Source organism: Gopherus flavomarginatus, chromosome 21 (genome assembly GCF_025201925.1).
Source record: "Gopherus flavomarginatus isolate rGopFla2 chromosome 21, rGopFla2.mat.asm, whole genome shotgun sequence".
Classification (NCBI taxonomy): Eukaryota; Metazoa; Chordata; order Testudines; family Testudinidae; genus Gopherus; species Gopherus flavomarginatus.
In genome coordinates, this window is record NC_066637.1 from 13,103,974 (window position 1) to 13,120,542 (window position 16,569).

General features: G+C 44.1%; 1 protein-coding gene across 1 annotated transcript in view; it reads right to left on the reverse strand.

Annotated features, from left to right (window-relative positions):
* DHRS3 (dehydrogenase/reductase 3) overlaps positions 1 to 15,764 on the reverse strand; it is a 44,772-nt gene extending 29,008 nt beyond the window's left edge. Inside the window, exon 1 of the mRNA XM_050931565.1 lies at positions 14,764 to 15,764. Coding sequence (XP_050787522.1) covers positions 14,764 to 14,958 — 195 coding nt within the window. The 5' untranslated portion in view covers positions 14,959 to 15,764. The remainder of the gene's footprint in view (positions 1 to 14,763) is intronic.
* Positions 15,765 to 16,569: the final 805 nt, after the last annotated feature.

Below are 16,569 nucleotides of genomic sequence, written 5' to 3' on the forward strand. Positions count from 1 at the left end.
TGGACTGAATGGGTCATAGAGCCTGAGCTACCTCCTTCACATCCCTACACAGGTGGTCTCATCCACGTCAAGGCTGAAACAGAAACAGTGTGGCATTAAGCTTGCCACAAGCCCTGCCTATGCTGTACCTGCTTTGCTAAAAAGGGGCCTCCCATTGACAGGGCTGTCACAGTCCAGATCCATTTCTGAGCAGTAAGTTTATACCCCTGCAAAGCACAATGCAATATTAACACCCCCTCCACACACAATCCCTCCTTAAATGTACAACGGCCACAGGTGACAGAATGTGAACCAAATTCTGCTTTTAGCTATAGAGGTGCCACTCAGCTGACTTAGCAGCGCTTTGTGTGTGTAACTGACAGCATTTCGGTTTTCAAATGTCTTTTTCTCGCCACAAGTGTAGTTCTTAGGCATTTGCTCAGGCCAAGTTAAAAAGCATGACTCGCTCAGGTTAGCACAGGGTTGCAATACAGTCAATAAGCTGTAATTAAGAAGATAGCAAAGTTAGGGTGGCTGCCTGCAGGACCCTTAGTTAATTAGGTGCAATTCATCGCTAACCTATGAGAAGGTGCAATTTAAATTCATTACAAATTCTGCTAAGGTAGCCATCTCTTCTCAAGACTATTAATTAGAATCAATTTAATCCCTGCTGGGACAAAGGTCAAACCACATGGATTTGACCCGTCTCTGCTGGCGTCAGCGTAATCAGCCGATGGATCTGGCACTGCCTGGGGCTGACTTGTCCGAATCTTCAACGTGTTGACACGATGCTTTGAAGAGGAGAGGTCGAGCCAGACTAAGAACATCCCTCCAATAACTTCTGCTTTATATTCCAGCCAAGCACTAAGGTATAAAGCCCTGTGAGTACAAATCCACATTTGTTCTCCCAGGGGGTCAGATCTGAAGCGGTCGCTGTTCTTTGGCTTTCAGGACTTACCCCCTATCAGTTTGGCATCCTCGGCCTAAATACTTGCTCCAAACCCAAAGCCAAAATGACTAGACTTGTACTTTTAATTCAGTCTAGAAATCCAAGTGAAAGATTTACAATAAAGACGACTTGATACTAGTCACTAGATTGTAGAAAACTAAAACAGGATCAACCTTCTGAAGGGAAGCAACATCCAGTTTCAAAGGGCTGACTGAAGAAGATGCAGACTTTTCATTCGAGTGTCAAAATTCGGAGAGAGCACGTGCTAGGCATAAACACTTGTCTATTTCTTGTTCTTCTTCCTTTCATCACTGCAATGGAAATGAGTCCTTCTGTGACTTTCATCAGACATTGTGCCTCAGTTTCTTCAGCCTACAGTATCCTGCCTCACAGGGATACTGTAAAAAGCTAAATTCTCTAGTCACGAATACGTCAAATTGCCTTTGAATCCTGGTATGCTGTCTTTGACTATGCTCTCTTCTCAGGTACCCTCTGAGGAACTGTGTTCGGAGTCTACCTGGAGACTTTACTAAGGCCTATAGTTACTACTGTTCATTATTATTAGTTGTGTCACGGAGTCCCCCAAATGCTCTGCTCAGGATTGGAGTCCCACTGTGCTAGGTGCTGTACAAACATATAGGAAGAAAGATCAAGAGGAGCTGAGGGGTGCGTGGCCATTTTGAAAATCCAGGCGGCTTATTTACATCCCTAAATATCAATTCAAGAGCCTAACTGTAGGCTCCTGTTATTTAAAATGTTGACCCCCATTGCCGGGCCCTGATGTACTGACAAACTAGTTTTGGACAAGTCACAACAAGTGAGTGCAGCAATCAATGTGAGGGAAGAAGGGATGGAGAAGGTGGGGAACCAGGGCTGCTGGAACAATTTGTATCATAGGGGTCCTGCTGAGAGCCATGGAATCAAGCTATAAATGCTGTATATGACATAAACTGCTTCAAGCCAGGCAGTGCTGTAGCCCCCACTACGAGCACCCCTAGTTTCAGCACCCACGCCGGGAACAGTAATATGTTTGTGATATATCACAGGCCAGCCCTGTGCACAACTTGTTGGTTCTCAATCATTTCACAGGTTGTTTGGTTCAGTTTGTTTGTTTACCTGACTTAGCTGTTGTGAGCTGGCTGATTCTTTTTGAAGGTATCATAGCAGACGCACCTCCCAAAGAGGGATTTTAAGGAGACAGCAGAGGCTTTATGGATGAATTCAGGGAGGTAGTTCCATGTGTGAGGGGTATGTAGAAGAAAATACAACAGTGATTGTGAAAGAAGCAGATAAAGGGGTGGTCAGAGGCAGCATCACTGCAAGTCCAGCAGGGTGACATGATTATACTTTGTATAAGTAGCAGCATTGCCAGCAGATCAAGGGACATGATCATTCCCCTCTATTCGACATTGGTGAGGCCTCATCTGGAGTACTGTGTTCAGTTTTGGGCCCCACACTACAAGAAGGATGTGGAAAAATTGGAAAGAGTCCAGTAGAGGGCAACAAAAATAATTAGGGGGCTGGAACACATGACTTCTGAGGAGAGGCTGAGGGAACTGGGATTGTTTAGTCTGCAGAAGAGAAGAATGAGGGGGGATTTGATAGTTGCTTTCAACTACCTGAAAGGGGGTTCCAAAGAGAACAGACCTAGACTGTTCTTGGTGGCAGATGACAGAACAAGGAGTAATGGTCTCAAGTTGCAGCAGGGCAGGTTTAGGTTGGATATTAGGAAAAACTTTTTCACTAGGAGGGTGGTGAAGCACTGGAATGGGTTACCTAGGGAGGTGGTGGAATCTCCTTCCTTAGAGGTTTTTAAGGTCAGGCTTGACAAAGCCCTGGCTGGGATGATTTAGTTGGGGATTGGTCCTGCTTTGAGCAGGGGGTTGGACTAGATGGCCTCCTGGGGTCCCTTTCAACCCTGATATTCTCTGATTCTCTGATAAGAGACAAGAGCAAAGAGATAGGGTGGAACACAATTGCCAAGGGCCATGAAGGCGAGCACAAGAAACTTCACTTGGCTTTATTCAGAATTTCAAAAGGCTCTTTCCTCAACCTTGCCTTCCACAATTAAATTACTGTTTCGAAGTCACCCCATCCCCCCTTCCTTCCCTGCAGCACTACAAAGGCTATTTGGGTTCAGCACAAAACAGTCCTTGTATCTTCTGCTTGCCAGAATCCACATAGAAAAAGAACAAAAACAACAACCAAAAAGGATATTAAGCTCTTTATCCCTTCTGGACTTTTCAGTTGCAATCCTTTGACCTGACACCCTGAATGCATTTCTCTCCTAAAGCAAATTGCTGTTCCAGACTAATTAGGCACTAGCTCAACAGAATGTTCAACTCATTTTATAGTGCAGTAAAAGCCATGTATATATTTTAGTGCTTCAGAGGGAAACAGTTCTGCCAATCTGAGTCAACTTTTTCCTAGCCTGCACCAGACTCAAGGTGTGAGTGCGATGTACACAGACTGAGGCAAGGTTTCAAGTCTTCATAGAGGATGGCACCACATAGGTGAAACAGCAATGGATGAAACAGTTAAAAAAAAAAAAAAAAAAAAAAAGGACCAACACTGAAATCAAACCCAGCTCCTCTCTTGTTTGAAAAAAGTGCGGCTATGCAGTCTCTTTTCCTCGCTGTGACCTTGATGAGACACCTCAACTTCACTAAAACCTATCTAAGGTCTCAGATAGCATGGTCAAGCTTCTCAAACTGTACAGGAACATCCAAGTTTTACAGCGCTGATCTGCATCTCACTGAAATTTCTGAAACACATGATTTCCCCTCACTACACCGCTGCTGCAGAGGGATAATCTTTGACAACTTTATGACACCATGATATGATAGAGTTTCATGATACCACCCTGTTGCGATGCGATTTCCTCCACCATGACATTGCTATTTATCTCCTTACACCATGACATTTGGTTGCAAATGCCAAGTCTGTCCCAAAGGATAGACTGAAAAAGGCAGCAGCCATAATGCTGCCTCTCAGATACCCAAAGTTTGGCTATTTGACCTTTCCGGCTGTACTTACCAGCTAGAGATTGTGTCTTTCAGCATTTTATTCAAGCTGCTGGCCATGATCTCAGTCCAGGTCAGAAGAAGAAATGCCATCCATTCCTGGGATTTGGATCAAGGGTTCTGGCCCATATTTAAATCCATGAATCAACAGGAAAGTTAGCTGCCAGCAGGAAGCACTTAAATAACATTGCTGTGATTACATCATCCTTACAGAGAGAACGCCTTTCCAGAGTCTATATAAAGGAGTAGATTCACTCTGAGAAGCTGTAGGTCAACAAAGCCAGCAAGAAAGGCTAATCATTTGACGAAATAATTGACAGGGGATATAGGGGGCAAATAATCACTCAGACCTCCATGCACAACCCACAAGAGGATTCGATATTACCGTGCACTCAGTATCTCTTATAAGGTGCAGAGCACCCCCGACAAGCACTCATGGAAAAGTCCTGAACATTTTTGATGATGTTTTTCATTTTTGTTGCTGTCAAAAACCGTATTTTTCATGAAAATGCTCGTAGAAAATTCAAAATGCAGAAAGTTTTCACCAGCCCTCTCCTCAGCTCCTGCATCTTGCAGATGGGTTGCACAGTCATCATGGGAACAGGTATGCAAAATGCAAGCACAGTGGACAGAAGGGGGATGGAAAGAGAGAGAGAAGAAATAAACGTAATTGTCTATTTATTAAATGCCGTGTTGGCCAAAGATAATTGTATTTATTCATCACTTTAGAATGGTACAAAAGGAATGTAAAACAACATGTGTGTCTGGACAACTCCTAGAAATCTGTCTCTAGAACCAATGCTGGATACTCAGCTCCTTTAACCCATAGGAATACAGATTATTGCCAGTTTTTCAGTGTTCCCAATGACCATTTTAAATCCAGTTTGGCTGCCATGCCTGCTATGAATGAGACTTCATTTATTGCTGCTGAAACACACCTGAATAACAGGTGGGGGAGGCAAAGTCCTCTCTTTAGCCATAGAATATGTACAGCCTACGAAGTCTTCCCCGCTACCACCCTGAGAACATGCATTAACTGTGACAATCGACTCAGACAAGGGAAATCAGACACAATGGCCCAATCACGCCTCGTTCTCACCGGTCAGGCTCTCAGCAACAGTTCTAAATTGATGGGGCATTTTGTACGATGTGGCCAAACGTCCACTAAGAATTGGACTGAGACCTACCGACTCATCTCACATAGGCCACCGAATAACTGATTTCTGGTCACTATTAACCTAGACTGGATTTAACAGCTACTCACAAGTTTAAAGGCTTTAACCCCCTATGACATTTCAGGGCACAATCCACACCAGTGAGGGGTTGCGTCACCCCTGCTGTGCAACCTGGGGTGCCTCACAATGTCTTTGCTGCTGTAGCGCTTAACCTGGGCTCCTCACAAACAGTCGAACAGCAGGTAGGTCACACCCTGCGTGTCTGTGTATAGCAACAGCCCTGGTCCAGCAACTCTTATTCCAGCAGCCTGTCCGCAAACACCAGTCACACTCTGACTTCCAGCAGCCTTGGTTACAACTTACAGGGTGACCTCAACACATTCCCAGTCCTGGATTTCCCCCCAAAAAACATATGTTCTGCACTGTCCAACCTTCTCTTGGACAGCCCACATATATTACGTACCTAAGGGGATCAATATACAACAGTTTGCTACCATAAATGGAGTTTCCCACACAATTCAGTTTAAAAACAACATTGGATTACTTTTATTAAAGAATAAAACAAGTTTATTTAATTACAAAGAGAGAGATTTTGAGTACAATTATAAGGCATTAAAGTCAGAAATGGTTACAAGAGAAATAAAGATAAAACGCTTTCTAAATTTAAACAAGACTTGGTTCAAGGTGTCAAGTATCAGAGGGGTGGCCGTGTTAGTCTGGATCTGTAAAAAGCAACAGAGAGTCCTGTAGCACCTTAAAGACTAACAGATGTATTGGAGCACAAGCTTTCGTGGGTGACGTGTCTGATGAAGTGGGCATTCACCCATGAAAGCTTATGCTCCAATACATCTGTTAGTCTTTAAGGTGCCACAGGACTCTTTGTTGCTTGGTTCAAGGTGAAATTCTTACCACATTTTCCCAGACACAGGGCTGACCAAATTTCAAGTCAGGCTCTGTTCCCAAGTTCCATAGTCTGTTTCTTTTGTCTTCTTAGGTGGAAAAGAGAGAGATGGATTGGGAGAGTTCACTCGGGGTGTTTTTGCCCCTCTTTTTTATAGTTCAGTCACCTTTTGAAATTGCATTTTCCTGAGGGTTATCCCTATATAAAGTTCATTCCCGCTGCGAGGATGCAGACAAAGAGTCTGATGTTGAAAGTTCCTGCTGTCGTCTGCTAAGATGCAGATCTGTTTGTTTCTGCCCCCCACTTCCTTGCCAAAGAATGGCCACTTGATAGGTGATTGCCCATCAGCTTTGATGACACCTGGCAAGAGGCATCAGCTTGTTCTTTGTCTTTGAGAAACAGGTTTACCCACTCCTTCCATACACTTCAGTTGTGATTTCAGCTTATGTTAATAACTTTAGATATGATGTTGCTACATGCCTTTCATCATGATATTATTGACCAATGAGTTATTAGTTTTTAAATGATACCTTGCATGGCATATTTTGTACAAAAGATTATTACAATAGTGTGTAGGGTGTGAATAGAGGGATGCATTCCATCACACACAACCCCTTAGAAAAACCCTGAAACCATCCAGTTCCAGTGCTGTAGTATCTAAATGTAAGTCTACACTGCAACTAGAGGTGTGACTTCAGAATGTGCTGACATACTGGATCAAGCTTTAACTTAGCTAGCACAAGTGCTAATAGCAGTGAAGCCATGGGCAGCACTGCCTTCAGCGCAGACTAGTCACCCAACTACGTCTCTGGTGGGGCTTGTACAGCCCCCACTGAATCCATGACTTCACTGCTATTGGTATTCGTACTAGCTAAATTAAAGCTAGGGTGGGTCTATCACGGCTCCATTACAGTGTATGCAAGCTCTAAACGTTCACAGAACATGAGTTTCATGAGATACAAAGTGATATTTGCACAACAGAGACAAATGTCCTCAACGTACCCAGATATCTATACCATGTTAAATAACTTCCTTCTGTGCAAAAAGTCCCCCCAAACAAGCACATCTTCTTCCGTCTTTGCGACAGGTCAAATCGTAGTTTCAGTATGTCTGGCTTCAGTATTGTTAGGTAACTAAACCACTTATGGACACCTCAGATGATGACCTATGGGTAGATAATCTCTGACCAGATGTCATTTTGGTGTCTCTACACAGTACCAAGGAGCTTCAATACACACATAAATTTTGATCCAAAATCCAAACACTATAATGTGTTAGTTTTATACTGCGAGTTCAAAACATTGTACATAAAGCCAACTGAATGCTTATTTGCACAATACTTTTTGCCTACCACAGCTGACCCTTGAAAAAGTAGATTGAGAGTGTGTCAGTTTCTTTTGTAAACCGTGTTCTTAAAGGATTTATGATTTCATTGTGTCAGATCACATGACCTAAAACAAACAAATACAATGGTGAATTATGGTGCAAGTAAGATCAAATCCTCTGTTCTGAAGGTCCTAGGATAGAAAACTCTCTCTTATCCTTATACTGGAATTCACCTGTTTTGAGGAGTTTAAGTCTGGCACTTTCATTGCTTTGAAGTCAGCGTACACTATAAGCCATGTACATTAATAATCAAACTGCATGTCAGAGTCTGGTTTGTTATTTGTATTGTGATTGTATTCAATGTCCCCAATGATGACCAGGATCAAATTGCACTGGCTTTACAAACACATAGGTAGGCATGAACCCTGCCCTGAAGAGCTTAAAATCTAATTTGAAACAAAAGGCAATCAAATGAGTTTACTTTGGGTATGCTAGGTCAGCCCTGCCAATACAGGATCATACCCATTCGAGATGAAGGTCAAAATCCACCATATCACAAATTTCACTTCTTTGTCATCTTGTGCGTACTAGAAATGTCTTCCTCTGAAGAATGTTTCTGCCCTAGAGGTGTGTCTTGTTTGGGCTTATGTGGCAGATTTAAATTCCTATATGTTAAGTATCCGATGGCAGGTGCTTTACGCAGAAGAGAGTTTTCAAACACAAAATAGCAGGGCATTCAGAGTCTTCAGCAGTGCATTCCGAAATGGATTATTGAGTGTCTCTCTCTAAAAAGGGCACATCAGAGCAGTGGATAAGTCTTTCTTTGAATTTCAGACTCTGTAATATGTCAGCACTTCAAGGCCTCGGGATCATTTGTAAGTCCATCTGTTGCCATAATGCAGTTGACCTTTTAATATATAGAACTGGGCAAAAACACCTCAAAAATGTATGCAACTATCTACACACAAAGATACAACAGGGAAAACAACACCTAAACATGATTAACAAAGGCCAAAGTCAAACATTCACAGGTCCATAGATACAATCTACGATTACTGTGGAAGGATCACGAGAAGTATTCAACATCTGGAACTTGGGGCGATACCCAAGTCCTTCCTCCGTCCTTATTCTCACTGACTTCTGTGGAACCTTCTTTGAATAAGGACTGAGTAAGATCTCAGCTGAAACAGGGTAAAGAGCTCAGGATTTGGAGCATTGATTTAGATGGGAGTTGTGTGTACTCATCACCAAACAGGATTTGACCCAATGGGAGTTTGTCTACATTAGGAAGGACTTTAGGATTTGATCCTGGAAATTTTGCTTGAATAAAGCCACATGGAATTTTGTTCTTTGGTTTTTGGCTGGAGGGAGGAAAAAACCTCAACAAGCCTTTAGGTGGAGGAAATATGAGCCAACCCAAAAGCCATGTTCAGTTTTCAAAGCAAAACTTCTCAAATAATACTTGCAGGGAATTTTGTTCACCATCCCAAAATAATTACTGTGTTATTATCAGGGCAGCATTTTACGGCTACCCACCATGTCGTCATCCTGGTTAATAGTATTTTTGCAGACTTAGTGACATAACTGTCTAGATTCAAGTGCTGACAGAGTGAGGTCATGGCCATAAAACAACACATATTCAGCCTGACGGGAATTCTCTCTTTGTCGTTTTTATTGGCAATAGGAGATTCTTGCCATTTAGCACTGGCTCCTTTCTGTCCAGTCTGCCTGCCTTATTTTCATACCACAAGCAAGTGATTCCCTTTAATCATCTTGTCTCTGCTAGTGCAGGGAAGTGGCCATCCAGAAGGTGTAACAGGCCAAGGGAGAGACATTCGCACACACGAGGCCTTATCTTATAAAAGTGGAGAGTGCTCATAACAGTCTTTGAAAGGTTAAAAAAAGAACTAGTTAAGTTTATGGAGGATAGGTCCATCAATGGCTATTAGCCAGGATGGGCAGGGATGGTGTCCTAGCCTCTGTTTGCCAGAAGCTGGGAATGGGCAACATGGGATGGATCATTTGATGATTACTTGTTTTGTTCATTCCCTCGGGGGCACCTGGCATTGGCCAGTGTCGGAAGACAGGATACTGGACTAGATGGACCTTTGGTCTGACCCAGTATGGCCATTCTTAAGTTAATGGGAGTTGAGGACGTTCAACATCTTTGGGGAGGTGTGCAGCACCTTGTGGCATCAGGCTTGCATTAACACAGGCTCAAGGCCACCCTGAGTTACTATCTGATAGTTTGGGGATGTCTCTAACGTCAAGAACAACACTGACAGCTTAAAAGCCACCACCTGTCCATTCTACGTCAGCTACTGTTGCCAGCTGGGCACACCTAGTACAGACAAGAACAGACCTGCAAAGATTTCCAAAGAAACTACGAATAGTACTAAAAACGGATTCACGCAGCAGGAGAACATTGCTATAGTTAAGGTCACCTGTAGGAATGCTTTGGGGAAATGCCCATGGATAATTTCTGAGCCCAAATTTCATGCTCGTCAATGCAGTGCCCAATGAAAATCAATTTTGTCCAGCTTCCAGTAGCGGATAGCCCAAGATGCACTGCAAAATTCAGATTGATATGGTTGGAACCCAAAATTCAGTCCACAGATTGGAGCAAAGGGGTTATCTCTATGCAGTAATTATACAGGGTTTTGGTTTTTTTTTGTTGGCTTTATTACAGTCTGCAGTGACAAACATTAAAGGATGTGTCCAGTCAGAACAACTCTTTTGTTTAATCATGGCTCAGTCTAAATAAACAAACTATCAACAAAGTAAATAAAAATTAGAGCGGAGAAGTGAGACATCAAGGAAACTGTCTCAAAAGGATCATTCGACAATGGAACAGATGGCTTGATGTGGTAACCAAGATTCCATCACTGGGGATTATTTAAAAAAAAAAAAGAGTTTGACAGATTTTTTGACCACACTAGTATAATAGAAAACCCTGCAGGATGCGGCGAGTTAGACTGGATGATCCAAGCAGTACCCTCCAAATGTAACCATCAATGACTGAATCATACTCAGGGCAGGTCTTCACTACCCGCTGGATCGGCAGGTAGAGATTGATCTAGCAGGGATTGATTTATGACATCTTGTCTAGACGCAGCTAAATCGATCCCCGAACGCACTCCACGTCGACTCCGGAACTCCAGCTCACGAGAAGCGGAAGTGGAGTCGACGGGGGAGTGGCAGTAGTTGACTCGCCACCCTCCTCATGGCCAGGTTGATCCCCCCCCTCGCCCAGTATAGACCAGGGCTCAGTCATTCAGGCCCTTATACAGTCACTGATTTCACACCATCTGCTTTCTTGGCCAGGACTCTCGATGCCTAGGGTCCAGAATTTCCAGTGTTATGTCAATAACACGTCTCTTACAAAACAGAGTTAGGAAAAGGAGTGTGGGTCAGTTGCAAATGTATTTTCATAGTACGGCCACATAAAGACACACCATCATACACCCAACACTGAAATCAATTATAAAGGGTTTTTTTGTTTTTAAATAATGCAGATCTATGCTATTCCTCTTGGCTAAAGGCCCATGATGACAAGCTGTGTGAGATTACGGCACAAGACCGCAAGCCCCATTGTGAGCTAATGCTCAAATGAACATAAACCTGGAGTAAAAAGTTGTAACAGTTACAGACAACATCAAAACAAGCTTTTGGGATGTTCTAATCATTTAATCAACCAATAATCAGCCAAACGTAAAGAAAAAAAAGTTCTCCTCTCTTTTTACGTCTGTCCAGCCACTTATTCAAATGTAGGTCTTGAAAACTTTTTCTCCAGAGAAGTCGAAAGCACTCAGGATACAAGTAATGGCATATAGAGCCTTTCATCTCTATGGTATATTGCTGGCACAAATTCATCCTGGGTCTATAATAACCCAAATCTCTTACTGTCTGACTGGTTGCTGGTGGTCTCAGCCCAAAAACCTGGTTAATAAGTATTCACGTAACTAAAACCAACACTGCAACTGGCACTTAACTTGTCCCGCTGTTGGCAATTTCAACAAAAAGGTCAATGAATGAATGAAGATAGAAAACAAACTACCCCTAGAAGAGGAAATTCTCTCTCCTTGAGATGGTACATCCAGATCAGATTTGAAGGACACTGACAGGGCAGTGTGGGGAAAGGAACTTGCACACTGCCACTGTCCATGATGCTTCTGTCCTGTCAATAGAGAACTTCAGTCTCCAGGGCTGCAATCCAGCTCATTTGGAAGCATGACATTCACTGAGACACAGACACACACACATCCTCCTTATTTGCTGACATCTTTGCAATCTTAACTGAAAATACATCATATTTTACAGTTAAAGAATCTTCAGAATCTGAGATATTTTAAAACTGATTCTCAGTGAGACACAGTATTTGCGATATTCTCTTGCTGCCCCGCATAGAATCTGTTTAGCTATATCTTGCATATCCTTAAAAAAACCCAAAACAGGCCATGGTAAGAGGGATAGGATCTCAGGGGAAAGCCAACCCCTGTTTAATTATCAGGTATTACATCATACGCTAGCCATAACAACTAACCCCTCTGTAGGAAGATTCTAATCTCAAATACATGGTTGTATATCGCCGCCTACCTCCAAAACTCCACCACTATGCCTGTGTGCGCAGGCGCAGTGGTGGATCTTTCAAGGCATGCTGTGCATCTACAATTAGAACCTGATTTTTAATGTTAGTTTCCTCTCCTCATCACCCAGCAATGTTTGTGACCTCAGAATTTCATACCAGGGATGAGAGCCTGAGTTTGTAAAACTTGCTATCAGACAAGCAGGATCAACAGTGGAAAATCAACTACAACAGATAGTTCCAGAGTACACAATTATCTGAAGTAATTAACTCTAATGGGAGAGGAACAGCAGGACAATGGAATATTTAACTCCTGTGTGTCTCTTGGCAACATACTAGAATATGCAATTTAATTATTTTTTTTAAACTTTTTTGCAATTCTTTCCAGTTGTTTACAATCAAAATGCAAAATTAAGGAGATTGATAAATTAAGAGATGGGTCGCATCCTTTATGAAGACACTGCATCACATGGAGGAGGTCAGCTTTTGAAGTAAAAGGGAGATCAGTTAAATCTCAGGGCCAGACAGTGGAAGTTATGAAAACTTTCCCTAAGCACTCAGGGAGGAATACAGTTGGGTTTATGAATCAAGTTCCACTCCGAGAATTCCTGCTTTATATACAGACCACCATCTTTTACATAAAGGGGCCAAATCATGCCCTGTGCAAGTCCATCAGACTTAATGGGCTAATGAGGGGGAGGGATAGTTCTGGGGTTTGAGCATTGGCCTGCTAAACCCAGTTTATAGTTGTAAATTCAATCCTTGAGGGGGCCATTTAGGGATCTGGGGCAAAAATCTGTCTGAGGATTGGTCCTGCTTTGATCAGGGGAATGGACTAGATGACCTCCTGAGGTCCCTTCTAACCCTGATATTCTATGAAATGGTGACATTCATCCAAGGTTCTCAGTGAAGACAGTTCCTGAGACAGATGATAGCCAAGACAGAAGACATGGAGAGCAAAGCCAGAACATAGTTGTCTGGCGATGTACCACCACATAAATGATAACATGGGGATATTTTCATAGAAAGTACTAAACTCTCAAATACTTTACCACCATCTAGTTAGGTTTACCCCTCTCTCTGAGACATTTCATGATTCTCTATATAACTTAATATACAAATGAACAGTATTGTGAAACAGATGACAATTATTTTGTTCCCAGCTCTACACTCTCAGTGAAAACAGCTCCGTCTCCTTCCACTCATGTCAATTAAGTTATTGAGGCTTATTACCATTGTTCCATCTTCAACAGGGCTGCAGCTAAATAGCTAATAAAACTAGTTACAGAAATGGTGATACTTTCATAGCACAGGCAGGCTTAGCCACCAGTCTGACAAAACAAATAAATCAGGAATCATGGTATTTTAATAGATGATGAATGTACACTGTCAGCAGATTGTCTAGGTCCAAAGTTCAATGACTTGTATGTTCAGCCTCCAAGGAACTGTAAATCTCAATGCAGGGTTTAAACTCAAACACGTACAAAACTCAAAACTGTATGCAAGGCATACCTCAAGCCACACACCCTACACAGCTCGATGCAGGTAAATCTCAATGCCACACACAAGTCTAGGTGAATCTTGACAAATGCACACATGCACCCTGCAGGCTGCATACAGGATTTACTTTGAATACATATTTACTCTATCTCCATGCACTATGTGATTGTCTCCTAGTAGCTGACTGTGGGGGATTCCCACCAGCCGCTTCACAACAGCTAAAGTGTAAATCTATCTAAGCCATGTTGTGGTGTTTGCTTTCCGGAGTCTCACCTTTGGACTCACCAGGGCCAGTGAAAAACTGAGATTCTTATGCGATTGCTTTGGGTAACTCAGTGACTCAACCCCACCTCTTTTCAAGGGAAGAATTGCATTCAGCCTCACATCCCGGCATAGGTGCTGGAACTCGGGGTGCTCCCACACCCCCTGGCTTGAAGTGGATTCCATCATATACAAGGTTTACAGTTTGGTTCAGTGGCTCTCAGGCCCCCCACTACAGAAACTGTTCCAGCACCCCTACATCGCAACCTAGAGTTTTACCCTCTTCCTCCCCCCCATAACTCTCCCCACCTCCAATGATTCTGGGGAGCAAACAGCACAATAGGGGGAGTGTTTAAAGACTGACTTTCAGTTGAAAGCCACCATGGTGAACTGAACCTGGCTGCTTATGGTTGCCTCTCCCCCTCCCCCCAAAAGCGGAGCTCTGCCCCCTTTCCAGGCGCTTAGGAATCGAACCAGGACCCCGTCTGAAGGGCTGTAAGAGGAGAGGATCAGCGCATTGATTCCCTGCCTCAGGTAGGGTGACCAGACAGCAAGTGTGAAAAATCGGGAAGGGTGTGGGGGGTAATAGGCGTCTATATAAGACAAAGCCCCAAATAGCAGGACTGTCCCTATAAATCCAGGACATCTGGTCACCCTACTCTCAGGCAGCTGGTGCCCCCGTGCCCACCCCTTCCCGGTGCGCTTTGCGCCCCAGCGGAGACGACAACCGTGTAAACAGAAAACGCAACTCCAGTTCCTCCCCAGTGCAAAACCGGGACCCGGGTCCGGACAGACCCCTCTGCAGCAGGGGCATGCGGGGTGGGGGGGGGCAGGCTCTGAGGACACAGAAGCCAAGGTAGCAAGGCTGGGATAGGGGGGTGAGTTTGCAAAGCAGCCGCCCTCCTCCCCGCTGATCAGCCCCACACCAACCCGGGGCAGGGTGCGAGGGTCTGTTTCTCCCAGTCACCCCGCAGGGAGACCTGGTATCAGCAGCAGGTGGCGGCCGAGGGCGGGGGGCGGCCTCCCCCCCTCCACACTCATCTCCCCCCCAGCTCAGTCCTCACCTTTCTGGCTCCTCGCTTAGCAAACTCCCTGGCCAGGTGGCGACCGATGCCTCTGCCCCCTCCGGTGATCAGCACGTTCTCCCCGGACAAGTCCCGGAGCCTGGCCGGCAGCAGGATGCACACGGCAGCTTTTACCACCAAATAGACCATCTGCACGGGGAAAAGCAGCAAAGCGCCCAGCCATTTCCAAACCATCCTCTTGACCCAGGCGGGGCAGGAAGACCCCAAACCCCCAAAACTGTTCCAGCCCTTCACAAAACCAAAGCAAGAGAATATGAAGGGCAACACGCCCTCTTCCTTTCCCCACCGATAGGGGGAACAGTCTTCAGCCCCCTTCCAAAAACCCAGGGGAGAGAAAACCTTGGAGGGGAAAGATCCTTCTCCCCCCCCACCAGAAAAAAAAACCCGTGGGGGGGTAGGAGTAAAATGGTGCAGAAGATAGTTGCTTCCCCTCTTTCGCTGCTCAGCTCCCTTTGGGATTGTCACATGCAGGTAAAATGTTTTTCTACTGGAGGAGGACAGAGAGTTTGTTTAAGTTAAAAAGAGAGAGGGGGTTGGGGGGGAAGAAAAAAATAAACCCCACCAACCCCTACAGTTTAAAAGTGCAAAATGAAAATCCAGTTTCCAAATAGCAGGGTTTTATTTAAAAAAATTAAAATAAAAAATGAAGCAACCTAGGTCTCCAAATTTCAGCCTGCAGTGCCTTCCAGACAGCCCATTTCTATTCTTAGACTCAGGAAATTGCTTAAGGCTTGCCAGGACTTTCTTTTTAAGAAAGGGTCTATTCAGTGTAAGGTGGTTGTCGGTTTCTTAAATATATATATATATAAATATCTACAGGCACTTCTCTTCCGAGCCTGGTGCAAAAGGCAGAGCTGATTAACTCTCTCCCCTCCTTCTCCTGTTTCTTTCACTTGGAGTATCTGTGATCACAAGCAGGGAATTAGGCTGGGCACTGTTTCAGCTCTAGTTCTTCATTTCTCCCCATTGCTCTCTCTGCCTATCACAGCTGCAGCTCCGGGGAGGTTTTATACCCCATTGAGCCTGATTGACAGTTAAAGTGTTGGGGAGATTTTACTACTGTTTCTGAGTGGCTGGCTTTGCTCTCCCCTCCCCCCCAGAGCTATCTCTGAGCCACTGCACATAAACTCACACACACACTGAAACAGACACTCTCTGGGTTGCAAGCCTGCAAGCCAAGACTTGCTGCATGCCACGTTGGGCTTGCGGCTGTAATTGAAGAGCATTGTAACAGAGAGAGCCAGCTAACCTCCTCCTCCACGTTAATAAATTTCAGATAACATGCAGTGATCTTACTTGAACCCAAGGGAAGCAAAAGAAATTGGGGTTAAGGGTCAATTCAAGGGACTCATCTGTTCCTAAGAGTTTCAGCTTAATGTGGGGTAGAAAAGCAGAGGATCCCCTGGCAAGGCATGCATCAGACGAAGTGGGTATTCACCCAGGAAAGCTCATGCTCTAAAACGTCTATTAGTCTATAAGGTGCTACAGGATTCTTTGCTGGTAATGGGATAGACGCTTTCTCCCCTTGGTTCCTGGTCTGAATCCAGGCAGCACAGCCTGGTTAAGGACTGAAATCTGTTACCATTGGATGGTTGCTGTATGGAATTAATTTGGAAGATTTAATCCAGTTCCTAGTGGACCAAGTTCACAACACAGGAGTCAATGAGAACTGGTTTCACAGTAGCAGCCTTGTTAATCTGAATCAGCAAAAAGAACAGGAGTACTTGTGGCGCCTTAGAGACTAACAAAATTATTTGAGCAAAAGCTTTTGTGGGCTAAAACAGC